Source organism: Capra hircus (assembly GCF_001704415.2).
Source record: "Capra hircus breed San Clemente chromosome X unlocalized genomic scaffold, ASM170441v1, whole genome shotgun sequence".
Lineage (NCBI taxonomy): Eukaryota > Metazoa > Chordata > Mammalia > Artiodactyla > Bovidae > Capra > Capra hircus.
In genome coordinates, this window is record NW_017189516.1 from 35,255,715 (window position 1) to 35,278,677 (window position 22,963).

General features: G+C 35.0%; 1 protein-coding gene across 1 annotated transcript in view; it reads left to right on the forward strand.

The window, feature by feature from the left end:
* TMEM47 (transmembrane protein 47) overlaps positions 1-20,877 on the forward strand; it is a 28,878-nt gene extending 8,001 nt beyond the window's left edge. Inside the window, exons 2-3 of the mRNA XM_018043921.1 lie at positions 7,037-7,177; positions 17,520-20,877. Coding sequence (XP_017899410.1) covers positions 7,037-7,177; positions 17,520-17,698 — 320 coding nt within the window. The 3' untranslated portion in view covers positions 17,699-20,877. The remainder of the gene's footprint in view (positions 1-7,036; positions 7,178-17,519) is intronic.
* Positions 20,878-22,963: the final 2,086 nt, after the last annotated feature.

A 22,963-nucleotide genomic window follows, 5' to 3' on the forward strand; every position in this document is an offset into this window, starting at 1 on the left:
TTACAGTTGCTGTGGCTAGTCCTTAAAAATCAACAAAAAATTATTTTTCTTTAAATTTCTCCACGATCATCTACTTTAAAACAACTGCTTAATTTTAAGTTGAAAACAACTTCCAAAAAAGCCTTTGGAAGCCAGCCATGCAAGTTTCTTAAATTGACTATATGCAAATAAATTTTACTAGATCAACTTATTACTGCATTCTGGTTTTATTTTTTTTAAAGATACACTTACTTATCAAGTGACAGATTTTTCCTTAAGCAGAATTTCATCTTCACATGTCAAAGGTCATGGACAGTTAAATCTTAACAGTCTTTTCAAAGTATTGGATCATCTCCCTTGAAAATTTGACAAGGACACCTTCTTTACCCTTTTTTGCTGTTATATTTGTTTGGGATGTTTGAGATATTAGTAGACCATCAATTTTCTGTTCTATTGTAGTGTTGCTTTTGGCACCAAAGACTCTCATTAATAAAACAATAACCCCAACAAAAATGAAGCATCCATGGTTCCCAGAAAACCAGGAAAAAATATATCTAGATTATTTTGTCTCTAACAGCTTATTAACTGTTGTGAGATTTTAAATGATAGTTTAATGAGCCATTTTTTCTAGATAATGTCACATATCTTGATTCTATCTTTATAAAATATATGTGTTAGGCAAAACAATGATACAAAATAGAAGTTAGGACCCCAAGTCACATAGTCTCTATGCATGCAAAAGCACACCCACGAAAGAACTCAAATATCCATCGAAGGATTTTTCTGTCATGTTTTAAGGTCCTTAAACCAAATGTTCATTGTCATGCATAGCACTTTGTGAATGCAACCTGTAGTCTATTCCTAGCACTAAGAGGTGACTTAAAGAGAGAAATGACCAGGGAGGGTCTTTCCTATGTCCTCTTATGTATCCAAGGAGTTAACTTCGTTGAAACACATTCATTGATATGTTATGGTGTTTAGATGATAAATCATATTTCCGCCAAATTCTGTGAAGCAGCTGAAGTGCCCCCTTATAAAGAAAGAATAATGTGTGTTCATCAAGCATCAACACAAAACAACTCAAATGTCTTGAACGTAACTGTCACATATTGAAAATTGATAGCCTGTTTGGCACTCTTAGACCACCAGAATTACCACCAAAATGTTAGTAAAATTGACCTGTACTTTGGTCATTAGAATTGTTGTATTATATATTTTGATGGTTACTTGGGGTCATTTATGTGTTTAAAATCAGGTGGGTACTGTACTTTTGACCCATTTTTTTTTAAATCCAAAGATAGGCCTAAAGAGTAAGACTTAAATCGTATTGTTGCCAACTTGATTAACATGAGTTTTAAAGTAGGTGCTTCTTTCTGGCGTTCCACTTAACTTTCTGCAGCCCGCTGCACAGTGTCTAAACTCTGTCATTTTATGAAAGACACAGAGTTATTGACCATAAATATTTGTTTGCACGTGAAGAATGTTAGTTTTGATGTTAGTTGTTTGAGAAAAGAGACGGTCCTTTTAATTTTTGAAGTTAGAATCCAGACTCTTCTTTTGGCTGCCTTTGTTTGTATCTCATGGAACAGTGGAAAATTAATGCAGTGCTGATGGATTTAGGTCAGAATGCAACTTAGCCAAGAAAACAAAGTTTAAAGTCCCTCAGTAATGGTTCTGGTTTTCCATTTCATCGGCCAAATGCAGAGTAAACTTTAGAGAGAACTTCTGGATAACTTGTGAGGCAGTGTCAAGATCATAGGAAAGAATACTCTTCTAGGTTGAAGACTGATTTTTATTGCACTTATAGATACCATTTTGGTTAATATTCTTTTGCAGAATTCAAAGGTAAATATATAAGTGCCTGTCTGGCAAATTTGAATGTAATTATAAAAGTTATTAAAATCAATATTTTACTTTGTGATGAGAATTACAGGAATAGTGAGAATCGTGCATTAAAACATGAGAATACACTTGGGGAAGTACTACCCAGTCCAGCTGTGGGAGCTGAATTTATAAGGGTAAAAATCTGTTTCTTCATTACTTTTTAATTATATCTAATTTGCTAAAGAAGTGACAGTTGTGTGCTCAGGGATTTACATATGTAGAACTCATCTTAGCGTATAAACAATACCTACAGAATTAAATAAATTAGCCAGTGTTTGATGAGGTAAAGGTTTTGAAATGAGACAGGTGGAGGAAAGCTTTAGGCACTGGTGTGGTACACTGACCTTGGCTCAAAGAGTGTGGAAAATGTATCATCATTTAGATTTTGCCTTTCCCGAAAATCGGAAGTAAATTTTGACCATGAATTCCCCAAGGGAATGTGAAGTCTCCAATTTGGCAGCTGTAATGTGGCCCATAGAATTTTCATAATGCAGTAGCAATTTCAGGCCAGTCTCATGTATTAGACTGTTAAGTAAGTCAGCACAATTCTGCAGAATACTAAAGCATTTATAGACATTGGAGGCTCTGGCACCAGCTAATAAAAATACCTTGAAAGAGGATTTGAATTTAATTCCTGAGTTGCATATTAATGTTGGACTTGATGTTATAAGTGCCCAATTTTTATTCTCTTACTACAAGGGAACTTATAACATTGTGTGTGCATTATATATATATATATATACTTATTTATGTATTTATTATTTCTTCCTTTTCCTTTTTATTTTCTGTTAGAGAAAGCTCTCATGGGGAAGTGCATACTTACCTGAAGCCTTGGCTTTTGTAGGTGCAGTGCCAGTGCCTCCAGTGTGTCACTGTGTCAGTTTTGCCAAAATACTCTTAGGTGGAACTACAACCTGAAATGGCAGCCTCATTTCAGGTTGTATTTCCATTTCCAAAACATCCCTTCCAGCCTGTTTGAGACCTAACCAGTTTATGGACCAAGGCTGTACATTATTTCCTCAAAACCGATTATCACTTATTCTCTCAGGTCTTAGAAACCAGACTCAGATTTCAAATCAGCTGGCCTGACATTGAACAATGACCAATTTTAATTGAACAGAGCACTGCAGTTTGTGAAACAGCATTATGGCCACTGATGTTCTGCAGAGCTGGTTTATGTTCACTGCTCCACTACAGTATCAGTTTATCATTTACAGAAATGTATAAAACTAATGCAGAGTAATAAATCTCTAAGGACTCTTAACGCTTCATCTGATTAAATACTGTGGGGGCTATAAAATTGGGGAACTAAGATTGATACAGAAATTAACCAATTATGAGAACTTAAAATAGATGATTTTTTTGAAGAAATGGAGCTAAAAATTGAGAATTTTATGATATTTTGTTTTGTAGATACTGAATGTGGGATCGCAAGTATTTGTGGCACGTAAACCTTCTCATGGAAAAAGCAATTCGCATAGAGATTTTTGGTCATTTATTATGCTATTAATGTAAAATTTCCCAGTCCTATAGTATATAACAAAACATTTTATATGTATATATCCTTATTAAATCTACATTTGCTAGATAAGTAAGTATATATCTTTGTAAACAGGAATCCCAGCCTATTAATTAATGGCCATTAGTAGTTATCTGTAAAAGTATTTTGGATTTGTTTTATTCCCCATTTCCTAGTTTTGTTCAGTAAGAAAGAGGAAAGTGGTATCAGACCAATCTACATAGTCCTGACTTTATCTATGAGGCAGGTCCTAATATTTGGACAATGGATTCTGTTGCTGTTTGCTGAAAGCGACACTAGTGCTAAACCTTGAAAACTGCCCTGAGCCTGCTTAACTATGGTAGCCATATCAAACCACTTTTTCAACCTATTGATTGATACTCAGCTGGTCAGTGAGTTAAAGTTTTGGTCCTGGGCAACCTGCCTGAGTGATTCATTCCGAATGGTTATAGTGACAACAATCCCCAAACTTGGCACTGTCCACCAGGGATCCAACCTCAGTACTGCAGTCTCAGCCTCAGCTTCTGGCCAGGACAGTAGCAGATATATGCGGCCCAATTCTAGTCTAGTCTCTCTCGGAAAATAAAAATGACTTTTCTGCCTGAGCCGGTATAACTATGGTTGTGGCCCAAAGGGAAGGGTAGCAATATTACAACAGTGGAGATGCTGGTGATTGGTGCTCTTTTTTCACTATGTCTGAAGTGACTTTCTCATTAGCTACAGCCTCAATACTCGAAGTGAATATAGGACATATAGAAGAAAATCAGAACTGGTTGTATTCATCTGTTTTTAAAACTATTTCCTATGCTGTCAGAGGTTCTCTTCCTAATTAGGTTCTAGTCCCTTTTAATACTTCTTATTCCTCTCGTAGTTTTTCTTGCACTTTATTGGCTTTCCATATGAAATAAAGTATTACTGTGTTAAGGAAATTGAACATTATGTGAGATTAGGATTGTTTTGCAGTTATCTGTTGCTATGCTGGATAAGCACCACTTTGTACTCCTGTACTAGTCCGTTTATCAGATTGACTTCATTTTGAAATTATTATGTCTGAGAGGCCTAGAAGAAAGTTTAGCATTTTAAAATGATACACAGGCATAGACCAGAGGTCAGTAAACTATAGTCTGAGGGTCAGAACCAGCCTCCCACTTGTTTTTGTAGATACAGTTTTCTTGGCACAACCATGCTCGTTTATTTACATACTGTCTTGGGCTGCTTTCACACACACAGTGTGGTAGAGTTGAGTAGTTATAACGGAGGCCATGACCTGCAAAGCCGAAAATATGTAATATCTGGTCCTTTATAGGGGAAAGTTGGCCAGTTTTTTTCCTTAGTCTTGTTTTTTACAAAATGCAAATAAATAACATATTTTAACTATATGAGGATATTTAAAGTAGAGAAAAGTGATTAAAATTCCTGTTTTATTTCGGATTGAAAATTAGAAATAGTCAAATGTATGGCAATTTATGCCTTTGGGGCTGTTTGAAAGAGCTTATCAGAAAAAGGCAATCTGTTGTGCTTATATTTTTAAGATATTTTTAAAGTGAGTGAATATTTAGTTGTATCTTGATTTAAACAAAATTGATAGTTTCAAAATTCTTTTTTATTTAAAATAAATTGGAGAAAGTTACTAAAAGCAATAATATTTTATGAAAATAATATTCCAGCAAGAAAATTGGCTCTTAAAGCCTCCAGGGATTTGATTGATGTCTGGGTAGGTTGATGTTATTATTTTCTTTGTACCTCAAACTCTTGGATAATCATGAAAATATGATTTATTATTCAGAAATTTCAACTTTCAACTTTTCAGAAGGAATTCTCTTATGTTAAAGTACAATAAAATAATGCTATGAGTAAACTTTTTCAAAGAAATTTAGAGACTTCCAAATATAAGAACTATTATTATTTCATTCAAAGCTACATGATGCTTTTATGGAACAATAGCAACAACAAAAAAACCCCATAGTATGGCTCTCCTTTTAAACTTTAATTAAAATGCTTTTGTTTGAAGTTATATTGCTTTGTTACAAATAGATGGCATAAAAAATGCTCTGCACTTTCTGGTGATTCATCTTTATATTTTAAGGAGTGTGGATTTGTTCTATTTTCCCCTTGTTTGTTTGTTTCTTGAACGCTGTGCAAGTTCTAGTTCACTGCCAGCTATATATCCAGAATTTATTAGGAGGAGAGGATATGGAAGAGGATGCTTGAGGCAGGGTTATGTAAGTGCAAATAAAAGAAGTAAATCTTAGGGCATTGTAGGTTTCTCTACTTGCCCCATATCCTGCAGTGGCAAAGGGTGCACTTTGCAAGCTTTCTGGAGGGATAATTTCAAAGTGCAGCATCAAAATATCATGAGTTCTTGACTTTAGATAGACTGTATTGCAATTTAACCGTGGATTAAAGTCTATTTTTCTTTCTTGCACATACATTAAGGTGAGGGTCAGAAGAGGAACTTCCAAACAAATCCCACAGAAGAATGTTCACTGTATCATTTTCTATGATGCTTCCTAAGCTGAGTGGTGCTTTTATATATTCACTCTACTTAGAGAACATTCTACCCTTGTAAAATGGAAAATGGGCCAGTTTTCTGTCATACTTATTCTAAATCTCTATTTTATAAGAAATGACAAATAATTTCAGCGAGGTCTATGTTTCATTCAGGGCATGGTAGACTCTTAAGTATCTGTGTACAGAGGCCTGCATGTAGTAAGTGGTCAGTATATGCTTACTGTTAATATGTGTGAATGAAGAAAGGAGCCAGGGAGCCATGTAGAGTCCATTCTGGCACCTTGGGAATACTGATTTTCAGAAACCATCCCTACGGTGGTAAATATAACAGTAAGATTAGAATGAAAGGAAATAGAGGAGGAAAAAACAAACAACAAATCTTCCTGATGCTAATTTGCTGGGAGAGTTGTTTTCATGAGGGGGGAGAGAAAGGCAAATAAAAAGTTGGGAGGTGGGGGTTCAGTGCAAAGGAAGGATTTCTAAAAGAACAGCAAAAAAAAAAAAAAAAAAAAAAAAAAAGTATTACAACCACTGCAACAACATGGATGAGAATCAGAGACATAAAAGCCAGACACAAAATAAATATCACGGAGTTAAAAGCCAGACATAAAAGAGTTGATAGCATTTACATAAAGTTTAAGAACAATCAAATTGAATACACAAATAATGTTGGTTTGTCGCCCAGGTGGGAGGGTGATTATTGACTGTGGAGGGGCACAAAAGAACCTTCTGGGTGGTAGAAATGTTTTATGTCTTAATCTGGATGGTGTTTACATGAGTGTATACATAAAATTCATCAAGTTCCCTACTTTCTGTACTTAATGATTTATGCACGTTATAGCTCAATAGAAAAATTAATAATAAAGAAAATAGGTTGTAGAAGGGGCATCACATTTAGTCTGAATCCTTAATAGAATCCTTGGAAGAAAAGCATGGCAAACCCATGGTCTAAAAACTGCTTAGCTTAACATAGGAGACTTCTGAATAAGGACATTTATAGTAATTTTTGTTGCAAAACATTTCAAATCCCAAAGGATGTTTAGTATGCAGTAAAATCGCATCTATTTAGCTGTAGCAAGGTGACTGCTGCTGAGCATAGTTTACTGCTTTAAAAAAGCAATGCTTTTCTTTTTTTCTTTGCAGACTGGCAGATTGCTACTCTGGCTTTACTCTTGGGTGGTGCTGCCATCATTCTCATTGCATTCCTGGTGGGTTTGATTTCCATCTGCGTGGGATCTCGAAGGCGCTTCTATAGACCTGTTGCTGTCATGCTTTTTGCAGCAGGTAAATATATTCATTACTTTCAAACCAGTATTAAAGTTTCATGAACCTTTCTACCATCTTCCCCTCTCATGAAGAAGCAATATGTGGTTGCTATATTTACCTACAGGTTGAGAGGCATTTGTTATATTTTACGGTAAATTGGCTAAAGCTTATCATAGTGTCAGTTTTCAGTGTATTAAAGCATTTCACATAACACAGTGGCAATTTCTAAAATTCTAACTAAAACGTGAATAAACATTGTCTCTTGCTAGGGCTCTTGCTTTAGGAATTGCAGCAGGTGTATTTACCAATAGTCTTTCTTCACATCTAATATTTTTTGCTTCCTTTTACTGCCCCCATTGATGATCTTAAGGCAGTGTTATCTTTTTTTCCTGGCATAAAGCTGCAAAAGAGAAATCCAATATGTGTCCCCTTAAAGGTACACATCTGTTCTGAAATAAACACAGTTATACTGAAAAATCATGATGTATAACATGAACCATCAGGCAATTCAGTTGTGTGAGGTCAATGGCATATTCATTTAGCAACCGTCTTTCTATGAAGCACAGCTTGGATCAACCCAGGTAAAATGAAAGTTTTGCTAAAAGTCAGGGGGCTGTTTAGAAAAGGGGCTTATAAGGCTAAAAGCCCAGCACATTATTTGATATGGGTTTAATTTTCATTTATAAGAATCTCCTTAAATATTCTTAAAAATGACTCCAGCTGAAATATTCTTGTGGTACCTTCAATTTACCCTATCAGTCATAGCTTATTTGAAGACTGCAAAATAAGCCTCTGTGACTCTCAATAATGAAGACACTGACAGAACCATCTAGCCTGTTAGATGGATTTTTAAAAGCTGTTTAAAGATGGGAATAGCTGAAATTTCTCAGGATTTGAAGGGTCATTGGATCTAAAAGTATAAAATCAGAAGTGTTCTGCTGCCCCCTGCTGTTTGTGTTCATCTTCTTATACCCATGAGGACTTGCAAAATGCAAAGGTCATAAAAAACAAACCTCCACAGGACTGAAAGAATGTAGAAAAAGATCTAGTTAAAATCTCTTAAGTGACTTGCTCAAAATCACATAGTAGTTACTGGTGGACCTGGGGCTAGGAAGCTACTGAATCTTAAACTGGTGATTCATTCATTCACTGTTTATTTGGTGCCTGTTATGGACTGTTCATTGTATTGTGGCACCTATAAAACTGGCTAAATAGCATGGCAGATACTGTCTAATAGAGTAGAACACACTATTACAAAAAATATTTTGAATTCTTAGGCAGATACCACGATATCATTATTTTGTTGATCTCATGTGTAATAAAGTTCTCTATTGTGAACACCATGAAGATTCTCCTAAAGATTCTACCACTCTTCTCCACTTTATTTCCAGTTCATGGATTTACCAAGACTCTTTTTCCTATTATTAGAATGAAATAAAGTAGATATTTTAATTGTAGTATAAGTTTATCTTTGTAGCTAGGATTTATTAACATAGTGATAAGAGAGTCGATCATAATAGAATTATTTGATAAATTGTTCTGAAATGATATGATTCTTTAAAATGAATTATGTTTTGAACAATTTTTAGAATACTCATATGTTTCTGATTTATGAAGATTTTAGAGGCATGGTAGGCATTCTCTTGTAAATATCCAGTATTATTGTGTTACTTAGTTACCATCCCATTTAGCCTTTAACTTACCCCATAATGGCATATGCAGAAACTATAAAGAAGTCTGTTATTTAACGTACCTATTATAAACATTCTTACAGAAATAGCTAGAAGTTCCAATTTTTTCCTCAGAAGCTCTATATTTTTTTCCACTTATAGCAAAATTTATGAAAATGTGAAAGTTAAGTACTGGTTGTAGCAGAAAACATTGTAAATGAACATAAGTTAAAGGTAATGGATTTGGTCAAAAAGTTTTTGCTTTAGCTCTCGCTGCCACAAATATTAGTAAATTATAAAATAGTAAGACAAAGTCCTACAGCAGTATTCATATGTTATTCTACCTGCTGAGACCTAAAATGATCATTATACTGCTACATTTTGAAAATGTACATGTGCTGAAATTTAATTTTACTCATTCTCTTTTGAGACTGTGCTTACAGAAGCTTTCTTTGAAATACCCATTAGTTTAGTGCTCGCTTTGCATATAAGCAAGGTAAAACTTACTGTTTATTTGAAACACGTAATGGAAAGGTTTCTCTCTCCCATCTGCAAAAGCTATGAGAGTTGCCTGTAGCTGATATCTGGAAAAGATATTTATTACACATAATAATGCATTTATGATTTGGGTGTTAAGATTAACAAAGTTGGAAAATCTGCCTATTTGAAACAATACTAGCTAAAATCACAGTTGTTTATCTTGCTGGCTTCTTATGAAACATACTTAACTCTAGTGGTTGGCTTGTCTCACCAGTTCAGTGATTCTTTGTAAACGTGTATTTGGGGCTATTTTCCCTTTTTACTCATTGTGGTCTGCTTGAAAATGGTTTGTGTTTCTCTGCTTTTCTCACAACGTTTTCTTCTGCAAATAATATTAAGCCTTATCTTGGTATTCACACACATAGGGAATGATATTTACCTCAACAAAGAAGTAATTCTTTTTTTTTGCTTCTGCTAAGACATGCAGTACATAAAGTCAAAACAGACATAGCACTACCACTTGGAAACATCTCTACACAGAACTGTATCATGAATTCAGTACCATGCAGTGCCTGGTACTCTGGGGCACTCAGTAAATAGTTGAATGAATGATGGAAAAGATCATTGAGGTGTGTGGCTTATAATCTGATAGGAAAAGACAGGCATGAAAACAACTAGCTAACTGTAGTTTTTCTTAATCCATTGCTCTCTTGGGAATTTATGAAGCAGCAAGATTCTTGTGACCACAGATTTAAGACCAAGACAGCTCAGAAAAGTAATAGTTTGGAAATTATTTTTCATATATTCATTTTTCATTCATTTAACAAATATATGATGGGTGCCTATAGTATGCACCTACACTATCCTGGCCTTAGATACTATACTCTTAAAGGTTTTTACTAAAGCTGGTGATTAAGTCTTATAAACACAGGGAAACAAATTGTAAAGGTTTTTGATCTCTTTTTCTCTGAGGTTCTTGGTTTAGGGTGGGCTTGCACCTGCTTGAATAATGGCTAGAAGAACTAAGAGCTAGTCATTGCTGCAGCCCATCTGAATCATCTGTGTTCTACAACTCTTCCACTTTTTGGTCCTACAAATTTAGAGTTCAGAATAATATATTATTTATAATAATAATGTTGATAATGATAATAATTAACTGGGCACCTACCTGCTAGACCCATGGCACATTCCTGTCTCTGCTATAACAGTCTTACTGCTGCTGCTGCTGCTAAATTGCTTCAGTCGTGTCCGACTCTGTGCGACCCCAGAGACGGCAGCCCACCAGGCTCCCCCGTCCCTGGGATTCTCCAGGAAAGAACACTGGAGTGGGTTGTCATTTCCTTCTCCAATGCATGAAAGTGAAAAGTGAAAGTGAAGTCGCTCAGTCATGTCCGACTCTTCGCGACCCCATGGACTGCAGCCTACCAGGCTCCTCCGCCCATGGGATTTTCCAGGCAAGAGTACTGGAGTGGGGTGCCATTGCCTTCTCCCATAACAGTCTTAAGATTAGGTATTTATTTTCTCCATATTATCAGTGGAAAAGCAGGATCAGAAGGGTTAGGTAATTCTCTGGAGTTGTCCAACTAGTAAGTCACAGAGCCAGGGTTTCAATTCAGGGTATCACTCTGACTTGAGAGCCCAAGTGAAGTTTCACAAGTCATCTGTTTTGGGGTATGTGTAACACGTAGAAAAACAGGAACTGAATCAGCCTTGAATTTTTCAATTCAGCTGTCAACTGTGTACTATGGTTGGAGTCCATCTTATAACTTAAGTTATTCCATCTTCTTGGGAGCAATACCTGAAGGACAGCAGCAACTGTTATAAAGTGTTCTAAAGATCACAGACTAATCAGTACAGCATGACTGAAGCCTGGTACATCATGAAAGCTGTGTGCATGCCCAGTACAGTTGACTTATAGCATGTTTATTTTTTGTGTAATTGACCGTGACAGATAATGCATGGTGAGATTCTGATACCTGACATCTAGTTCTCACTAAAAACTTAGTGAAATTAGAAGGGTTGCCTTTTTCTGGCCCCCTTTTTATTGTCTGGTTTTGTGAATCTTTTTAGGCCCTGCCCCACGGGAGTTAGAATGTGTTTCCTTCCCCGTACCCAGCGCACCCTCCGCCATGGCCTTTAAGACAAGTTGCAGAAAATTGGGAGTCGTTCATAATCCAGATTTTAAATAACAGAATACCCACTAACTGTATTGTTAAGGATGTTTCCTTTCTTTTTTTGATGCAGAAAGCCTCCTGTAAATGATTGCTTATGCAGGATGGGGATTTTTTTGGGGGGTGGATCCTGCACCTGCTTTCCATCTCTGACTAAAGGCTTGTGTTTTGCAGCCCTTCATGCTATCCTATCAGGAGCAGTGAGATGGCTGGAGGTATCTCAAGTCTAGATTTTGACAGACAAATCAGTGTCCAGCTTATATTTCAAACTAAAAAGGAGTTCTTCCATTCACAGATCTTTATCCATATCAAACTACCCTTTTGTTAGAACAATTTACAGTATCACCACCAATAATTCATTTTATATGTACTGCTTACCTTGAAGTAGTAACAGATTAAATTAAAAGGGAAGGAAATTGATAGCTTCTTGTTAACCTTTCCTGTGTAAATGCTTTTTATTTTTCAAATGATTGTTTCCCTTATGCAAATTTGATAGAAGACTTGGCTGGATAGTCCAGTCCATTCTGCATTTAAATTATGTTCTAAGTATGTAGCTTTTTTTTTTTAATACACCACCATTACTGCCTTAGTTGAGAGAATATCTCTTCCTCAAGTGGAACATCTCAGTTCCCAAATTTGAATCTCCCTCTAATTTGTTTTGTTTTTCTGTTTACTTAAAACTGTTTATGTGAGTCCTTCCTTTCCCTTTCCCAGAATCCAGTTACTCAGTTTTTCTTTTATAGTCTTTCTTTCCCTGACTTTTCCCACTGACATTACCTAATCATCACTTTGCACAGGTATCCATGCCCAGACTCACCTCCTAGGGGCCTGTTCTTCTCCAGTTTCCTCCCCATTTAGTCTGTCTTGCACACAAACACATGAAGTATAATTCTGAAATACAAATCTGGTCGTATCATTTGCTCTTTTGCACTTGACAAGTGCAAGTACTTAATCTGGGAGGTAAAAGAGCAGATATGAAAAATGAGACAGGGAAGAGAAGGCAGCCAATAAACAGTACATTATCAAACCAGTTGTCACTGTAAGCACACGGAGCTTCATCTTCCTGGAAAAATTCTGGAAACCAGTGCAGAACATGCCCTTCAGAGTTACCTCACTGGAAGGACTAGGGAATTGGAGTATTTATAAACCAAATTTTGATAGTCATTGGTAAGGGGTGTTGATGATGATGATGGGGCAACAGTAGTGTTAATTTCCCAGAACACTGTGTCTGCCCCACAGTCAGACAAAGTAGCTTTAGTGGCCTGAGGAAAAGTTGGGCAAAGAAGTGTAGGTGCTGACAGTTGGAAGTCAGGCTGACATGTAGCGGAATGATGAGAATGAGAGTATATGGATAGGGTACCAACAGCATCTATAGTTCAAATAACCTCTGAGATGTCTCCCTATAGAAACCAGTCTTATTATTTTTTATGACACACTAAGCCTTTTATAGTCTAAACCAAACACCTCCATGTGACTGTACCCTTCATTCTATCCATGTGAATTTTCTATAGGCACACCCTCTTGTATCAAAGCTTTATGGCAAGCTGTCTTTTCTTCCTAGAGGTCTTTTCATCTTTCTCTTCAAGAACAAGTTCAAATAGTGCTTCATCTCTGAAGTCCTCCCTTCTTTCTCCAGGCAGAAGTGGTACTTGGAGTATCATTAGAGCTCAATAAACGTGATGAATGGATTATAAGTGAACATGCCTCTACTACTACTGTTGAACGCATTTGTTTGTATCTGTGTGTCTGTATCCACGATAGGGTATGAAATATCAAAGGACATGGGCCATGTCTTATCTGTCTTATCCCTTTCACCTAGAATACAGTGGGCGTCCAATAAATATTTGTTGAAATATTGAAATATCCCCATGTTAGAGAACATTGACTATTTCAATATTGAGTGTTTTGAATAGTGCAGTATAGAAAACATTGAAAAATATCCCCTTAAAGAAAACTAGAAATAACATAAGAACCTCTGAGTTCTTGTCTTGTTTCTGTCTGTACAATTTCATGGCTGGTAGTTTTGTTGCTTTTCCAAAAAGTAGGGTGAGGGGATAAAATGAACCTCAAATTCCCTTCAAATTCTAAAATGCTGCACAGCTTTACTTTATGCCTCTGAGATAGAGCATAGAAAATACCACGACCAGCATCTGTTATGTTTCATTGGTTGGTGGTAGAGTATGGTGGCGTTTTCTTGAGTTCTGGACTCTAGACTTATTTGTTTTTTCCTTTGCAGCTCACCAAAAGTCAAGGAGACATTTTAACCTGCATCTGTATATTGTATTAAATGAAGAAAATCATTTACAAATGCAGGCTTATATTTTTTTTCTCAGTTTTGCATTACACACATTTTTCTCAGTGATTCCAAAGAAAGTAAAAATAATTAAGAAGCATAAAGCATTTTAGGGTCATTTTCATCTGGCAAACAACACAATAAAATTCTGTCTCTAAGAAAGCTGCTCAGAAGAGTGGAGGAGGCCAGTGAAGCATAATGGAGTTGTATTTTTATTTTTCCCACTAGAGGGAAACTATATCTTTGTATTATACCATGGAGGCCAAATATTTGCTAAATAAAACACATTGAAATGAATATTAAAAGCAGGCTAGGTAAACATCTCACTCCACGGACTGACTGATTGACAAAGAAGCAGTATAATCGTTTTAAAATATAATTCAGACCAGTTATTACTTCTCTGCTCACACTCCTCTTGGAGCTGCTCATCACATTTAGAACAAAATCCAGACCCCTGACCATGGTTCACAAGACCGCTCCTGAATGGCCTTCTGGCTGTCTTTTCCATCTCGTCTCATGCTGTTCCCTTCCTTGCCCTCTGTACTGCTGTACTATATCTGCAGCATCCTTACTGATATTCCACTATACATGATGTGCTCCTTCATTTGTTAACTGCCTGTGCCCTCTACCCAGGATCGCTCACCTCCTACTGCATTGACCTGCACCCCTCACTTCATTCAGGTCTGTGTTCTAATGACTCCTCCCCAGAGAGGCCTTCTTCAGGTCTCATCAAAAGAGCAGCCTGCAGCTCTCTGTGTTGTGTTCTTGCTTTCTTGTATCATCACGTCTGTTAGCAATACCTGCCATATTTTGTATTTCTTTTACTAATAATGGACTGCCTAACCATGAGGGTAGCAACTTGTGTTACCAGTGCCTTAAACTGCATCACTTTAGAAACATTCATGTATTTGTTGAATGAGTAAATGAATTTTACTATCCCTAATTCACATTCATATTTCAATCATATCCTGGCAGGATCAGTCATGATTTGATTAGTGACCAGAGTATAGAAACCAAAGGAGAAAAATGCTTTTTTTTTTCTTTTTAACTTAGTAATTTTGAAATATTTTTGCCTGTATTTCACAGTTGATACTAATTGACTTCTTGTTAATTTTAAGACATTTAAAACATGCAAGCACCCTTTCCCTCACAAAGGCAGAGACCTAGCTGAATGTTTTAAAATTAATATACATTTAGCACTTACTGGCTGGAAATAGAAGTGTAGATTATATAATATGCTGTTAGTTCTAACAATGACAAAACTTTTTCTGAGATTTTTAAACTATAAACAAAGTGTGATTTCTATTTTGAATGTTGAGATATTCTCCTTTTATATGGACCTATTTATCTATCCACCCTCAGTAGTAAGGACTTCCCAGGTGGTTCAGTGGTAAAGAATCTGCCTGCCAAGCAGGAGACACAGGTTCAATCCCTGGGTCAGGATCAAATTAAATATTAAATATGTAGTAAATTTAGTATATTTACTCATTTAGTAAATGAGTAAAATTCATTTACTCATTCAACAAATGAGTAAAATTCATTTACTCAAATTCAACAAATTTACAAATATGTAGTACATTTAGTATATTTACTCATTTAGTAAATGAGTAAAATTCATTTACTCATTCAAAAAATGTGTCTAAAGTGATATAATTTAAGGCATTGGTAACACAAGTTGCTACCCTCATGGTTAGGCAGTCCATTATTAGTAAAGAAGTACAAAATATGGCAGGTGTTGCTAAGAGATGTGATAATACGAGAAAGCAAGAACACAAGAAGGAAGGAAATGGCAACCTGCTCCAGTATTCTTGCCTGGAAAATGCTATGGACAGAAGAGCCTGGTGGGTTCCAGTCCATGGAGTTGCAAAAGAGTTGGACATAACTTACTGACTAAATGGCAAACAGCTCAGTAGTAATGTGGAAATATGGTAGGCCAGTGCTGGCCCACAGGAGTGTTGAGCTACATAGCAAAAATGTTTGGAATTCTTGTATCTGGTTTCAGAAAGGTCTTGTCACTCCAAGTCTGAGCCTTATCAAAAGTAATGATTTTGAGGAATCATGCCCTCATGAGTCTTCTGTATTTCATCAGTTTTATGCCAGAGACAGATGACTGTTATGTAGACTTTCTAGGAACATTAATCACATTGCTAATAATGATATTTTACAGGTACTGAGAATAGATGAGAGTAGATTTTATAGCACAAAATTCCAGTTTAATTAGACATGCTATCCATCCTGCTGCTGTTTTTTAAAAAAAAATGTAATAAACTGATTCATTTTTTACTTTTTCAAAGTTTATTCTTGCCTCCTACACATTATTCACATTTTTGTTGTTGCATTTTGGAATTTATGGTATTTTTAAGATGAGTTAAATAAGAATCATTTTAACCCAGAATTTATGTCATATATTAGGGATGGGCAAATGTTTTTTATAAAGGGCCAGATAGTAAATACTTCTGGCTTTGTGGGCCACATGGTTTCTGTTGCATCCATTCAACTCTGCCATGGTAGTGTGGACAGTACATAAATGAATGCGCCTGTGTTCCAGTACAGTTTTTTTCAAAAATAAATAGCAGACCAGATTTGGTAGTTTGCCAACCCATGTCACATACTACTGTATCTCAGAGTTTTCAGGGAGAAGGTTGTCTCTTTCTTGAGAGTGGGAGCCATCATATAGTAGAGATGCATCTATAAGGCAGATGCATCCCGTAAATTCTTGTTAAATTGATTGAAATAAAAGAGAAATTATGTAGCAGTTGTAATGTTACATATAATAGAAGGTTATGATTTTGAATGGAGGATATCATCTCTTGTGTAATCCAGCATCTCTCATATAAATATTTTACTAAGTATGACTCATCACATTTCCCTGTTAGCCCTGACTCAGAACTAAGATTTAACTAAGAAGTAAGAGCTAAGTTTTGTGTCCTATTGTGATAGACATCATTAGCTTAGGTTTTCTAGTCTGATTATGTTCCGTGCCTTCAGAGGCTTTATTCTTTTTTGAAAATAAGTGAGGTATAAACATATAAATGTCATCTGTTATATCTAATAGGGTATGTTATGAGTTGGTGTGGCTTCTTGACAAAGATGACTTTTGAACCCATTTTAAGAGATGAGAGGTATAAACTAGATGAGAAGAAAAGAATAAAAATAGTAATATAAGTAAGGACATCAAGGTAGGATTTTCTTGAGTGTTGGGCTGAGTTAGATGATACTGAGAAGTGACAACAACAAAAGTACATCTTGAATCACAAGTATACCGGTTTAATCAGTACAAATGAATTCAGATTCCCCAATTTCTCAAGAGTATAAATAAATAACAAAGGTTTTTAGCTGGTATTCGGGGTCACTATTCTTGGGAAGCTATTTACAAGTTTTATATTGTAAAACAGTTTACCTAAACTAGTACTACTTGCCATAATAGTGATAATTATATGTGTTTGTAAACTGAGAATCACTACTTTGTATGTTCATATAAATTAGTATATTACACTATTTCATCAAATACTATTATAGTAATTTGCTAATTATTAATAGAGTAATCCTTACTGTACTGTGAAGTAGTGTTAAACAGAAAAGGTTGTCAGTATTTTAAAGAATACCATCTAGAATAAGCAATGCTTCAAATTTTTTGACTTTTTTATTTGATTAAAGTGTAATTCTCATACATATGTATATTTGTATATCATTTTAATTCCTGTAAATAACATTTTCCTAATTTTGATTTGTTTTTCTTCTTTCAGTTGTTTTACAGGTTTGCAGCCTGGTTCTTTACCCAATCAAGTTCATTGAAACTGTGAGCTTGAAAATTTACCATGAGTTCAACTGGGGTTATGGCCTGGCCTGGGGTGCAACTATATTTTCATTTGGGGGTGCCATCCTTTATTGCCTGAACCCTAAGAACTACGAAGACTATTACTAGAACCAATAGTCTCAAATTAAAAAAAAAAAAATCAACCATCCAACAAAAGGATTACGTCTGCATTTTTTCTAATTCATCATTTTCTAAAACACTTGCGGAGCATCAAACAGTTTGCTCAGTTGATTTAATATCTTTTGCCTTTTGGCTGTCAACATCATAACCAGCTTTTACATCCATTTTAGGGACCTGCACAAATTAAGAGAGCTGATTAGACATAGGCAAATGCTGCAAACTTCCAATATATTCATGTCACTTTTCTTGACAAGTGAAGGGTCTATATGACAGCAACCATTGTGAGAAACTAGTTGGAATGAGAAATGCCTGAATCTCCTATTGCCTGCAGGGGAACAGCTGGCATAAACAACATTTAGAAGTTCCTTTGCGCTGACAAGGATTCCACTGTTAGAGTCCTTATCGCCTGCTTATCCCATCCAATGACTACATTGGTTATTTGCTTGAGTGAACTCTTGAAAAGTAAACTTCCCTTCAGCATCTAATGGGGGTTCTGAATGTAACTGGGTTAATAATACATATTCCACCTACGTTTTAATGGGAGGTTATGCTTTGGCAATAAGCATCTCGCTGGGAAGGGAGTCAAGATTTGGAGACATGTGCATTTCATTATGTGGTTAGAAATTGTGCCTCAGCCATATCTAGAATGAGGAAAAATTGAGAATCTTTATTTTCCCTGGGGCAACTAGAAAGAAATATGCATGATTGCTTTAATCCTAAGTACCCTTTAAATCACTTACCAAACATTACAGCAAACAATTGTGCATATGTAACAAGCTTAAGTATTTTTATAGAAGGTGAGCCATTAGTATAAATGGTAATAAGTTGTTCCCTAACCCTACACCTGCATTTGCCTATTGCACATAAAATTAATATTTGCTCTAGTGAAGTGATTTGAACACTAACCTTGTACACGTTGTTAAGAGGCTTAGATCGGTATTCACACTTATTTACTGTACAAAAGTGCATATAAAAGCTTTTGCTCTATGTTCTCATTGGAAAGTGTTAAATAGAATTGTATAAGAAGAAAAATCGAAATGGTGTTAATCTGAAAATTAATGATTCTTTTGTAAGCACTGTAGTTCAAAAGAGTGTAGCAATTAGGATGATCATTTTGTTTAAAAGTCATTAAAATAGAAGGCTTCTTTTTTTCCAAGTATTTTAAATGTCTTCATTAAAAAAGGAATAGTGATAGATTTATATAATTGTCAATAGAGGAGTAGAATTCATCTGGTTTTCATCTGGTTATCACCTGGTCCTCTGACGTTAACTAATGGGCTAACTGATTTGTGCACACAATTAAGATGGATTTATGGTAAGGGAATCATTTATTGATTGTTCAAATGGAAGGAAATAATAATAGGGAATAAGTTTGCAGCGAATCTTACACTGCAAACTTGTGTTAATCCTGTTTAATATACAAATTTGGATAGTTTAATTATAAACATATTTTTATAGCAAATATACAGTTCTAATATAAAAGTTATAAATAATTATTTTTGTTAACAAGGACACTATTTGGCCCTCTTGCAGAAAGAAGCATTGGATAAACCATTTTAAAAATACCTATGTTCTGTTGTATTGCAAAATCCATTAAGAACAGGACTACATCAATAGTGTTTAATAATTTGCTTTACCTCCCAAAGCAGAGTTCTGCTTTCAGCTTGTCTTAAGAACTGTTGCCAAAAACAACAGGAAAAAATCCACTATTTTATTATTCAAATGGTTAAAATAAAACCTCTTATCTTGTGACTTTTCTATGGAATCATGAAGTAAATTTGAAGAACCGGGCGTATTCTTATTTTAGCAATGACAGACAAAACTAATTAAATGCATTCTAGAGAGAAACCTTTATAAAAGTATATAATCCTGTATAGAATCATAAGAAACTATGAGTGGACATTTTCCAGAAAGATATTACTATTATAGAATCTTTTGAAGCAATTTTCTTGAGAAATAGTAAAATCTGGGCCAGACTGTCTTGTAGTTAATTGCATATTATCAGAGCAGCATGGGAAATACGATATTTATTGGATAGGGATTCCAGCTACTAAACACTCTCTGTTGTGAGAGAATCTTTTTATTCCTGAATAATGGAAGAACAGTACTTTGGTGCTGACATCAATGAGGCACTTTTCTTAGTCCTAGTAGAGGATGCAGTGTGCTGTTAGACCAGTATCACCTCTCGAGTCTTGATCAAGTTTTCATTCTCTGTCCATTTGAAAAAGCTGGAAGTGACAGAATATGGTATAGCTAAGGCACACATATTTGCAGTTTAATGAAAAGTAGATTTCTTATATTACTTTTTTCCCCTTTCCGAAGAGCCCTTTGCTATATTTCTACCATTACTAATAGTTGAAAGTGTTTCATTACTAACAAGTTCAGTACAACATGAAAGTTATCATGGCTCATTTGAAATACTGTTTTGTCTATCAGAATAAACACAAGTGAATTTTTCACCCACAGTAACATTATGTCTTTGCAGCTTTAGGTTTGTTTATTGTTTTCTTACTAGCCAAACTATTAACTCTAATCCCATTGTCTGTCAGGGGGAGAGAGAGACACACACACCTGCATATAGCATAAAGTACTCAGCAGGGCTAGTTATTTGGATTTCTTGCACAGCAATTTAGCTTTTTGTAAGTTCAACATGTAAATTTTAAAGACATAAATATAGAGAGACCTATGTGTTTGAAATATAAATGATATATATGGATTAGCATGTAACTGTATATTATTAAACATGCAATGAGCTGACTGGTAAGTGACGTCTAATTGTATGGCTAGCAATGTAATTTATTCAGACTGTATTTTTGTACAGAGCAGCACACACTAACCTATGCCTCTGTGTCCTCTTTAATGCCTAAAACTGTGCCTAGAAATTTCATCTGTCTTAAAAATAAAATATACTCCATGCTGTTTATGCTATTAGTTTCTCTACTGCTGTTCTATATTTATTATTTTAAAATATATGACATGTTTACTACTTAAATATGAATTCATGGTATTCTGGTTATTTTTTTTAACAGTCCTTTGGGGAGATCCTGTTTTTCAATCCAGTGGTTTTTGAGTTTGCAGTTTCACAATCAGTTCTTCATTTCATGATTTTTGTAGCTGACATGAAATTATCTATGTGGAAAAAATAAAAATAAAAGTGGCTTCCCTGATGTGGTTTGACTTTGTGTCTTTTCTACTGTGTGGACTCTCTTTAACAGGTTTCTAAATTATATGTCTTCACTTCACTTTCTCTTTTGTAAAATATATGTTATTTAGAAAACATAGCTTGATATGACATATTCATTTTGTATAAAAATTTTTTAAAACTTTTTTTGTTTCAAATTATCTCCCCAAATCCTTTCTGTACTCTGCAGCTGAGTTATGTGAGCAATAAAATAAAGGATATTAAATGTCTTTTTAAAAACTTTCATTTTAAAAGGTGCAGAGAGGAGATAGAGTATAGGATACCCTTTTTCCTACTCTTACCACACAATTAGAGGAGTAGTGAAGGATTCAGTCCTCTGTTTTGGTTTTTGTTCAGTTTTCAATAGTTGCAGTGTACATTAAAGAAGACTTTCCTGCATTATTTCTGTTTTTTAATTAGACTTAAAATTTTCAATGTGTGTATGTGAAGAAGTTCATAAATTGTAAGTCCAAATTTCCTATCACCCTTTGTGCTAAATAAATTGTGAGCATCCTTGGAAAGGAATTTATATTAGAGCAAAAAATTTACTTGTATGGTTGTCAGAAAATGTTCTCGAAGATAGAAATAGAACCATATATAATTGAGCAAACTTTCTGTATTGATAAAATCAGTTTAAATAAAAATACATATTTCTGTCATGAAGATATATATCCTTTTATGTCTCATATGAACCCTCAAGACAGGTTCACAGTATATTTTTCTGCTGAAAAATTATAAATCATTAGTAGATCTGTGAGATATTTAATATCAGATGTACAAAAGTATGCATGTTTAAGTTATATTGGGTTGGCCAAAAAGTTTGTTCAAATTTTTCTGTAAGATGTTATAAAAAACCTGAACGAACTATTTGGCCAATCCAAATAAATTCTAACACTTTCACAAATTTTCTACCATTGTAGAAATTTTCCTTTTCAATGGCAATGACCTTATTCTACTTTGATGGAGTAACATCATTCATTTGATGTATTATATTTTCAGTATAAAGTACTTTCATTTTCATACAGAATTCTCATGTACAAAACACCTTTACAAACATGTCTAGCCTGGTAATTATCCATGACCCAGTTTCTATGTATTTGGAAGGCATGGAGACATAACCTCACTAGGATTTGACAAGGGAAAATTCACTGCCTTCAGAGATGTCATTGTGAACATGAAATAGGAAAACAGTTTTAATTTGCTTTGCCATAATGGCCATATAGTCAATTTGTGGTTTGTTTTATTGTCAGGCCCATGCTTTGTCAACAAAATGTTCATTTTGGTAGCTTTTTAAGTCATTTTGGTTAGAAAATGAACTGATTGTGAAATTATTTTGTATTCTGTAGAATAATCCACTGAATACCTGGATTCTTAATTTATTGATCAAATTTTAATGTTATGACCTTCTGTTAATAGCTTTTTAGAAGTGCAGTCTTAAATGAGGTAAGATTAAAGGAGCAAATAAAAATGAAAATTAAACTCATAGTATTTTCACAGGAAGCACTAATTTATTTGAATAATTTAACTTGAATGACTTCTGTGTCAAGTATTGGGGACACAATGTCATAGATACTTGATGTCAAAGTTAAAATTAGACCAAGTCACAAAACTCCCATGTAATGAACGCCAGCAATTTTTCTGATTAAACGCAGGTTTGCAGACTGTTCAGGAAGTCCTCACATTTTTAACAACTACTAGATGTTGCTATGAGCAGAGGATCCACACATCCATACTTGGAAAATCTGTTTTCAAAGAGTCACCAGCTAGGTGACTCACATTGATATTCCAGCCGTAAGTCTAATGGTTCCAAAGTGTAACCAAGAGAACAGGAGCTGAACTGTTCAAGTGGGAAGGATAATATGTGGTGTTTCAAAGCCAAGATTAACAGCACACAAAGAATGGTGTTCTTTGTGAAACTAAAACTGTGTTGAGTGGTTCACCAGAGAAACTCAGTTTTGGCAAGCAATTATTTTCAAGTTGAATGACTTCATAGAAATAGTGATTATAAAAGAAGCTTGGAACAAGTACTGGAAAATGTCATCAAGCCAGCAAAAACCTTCCAACAGTTCAGT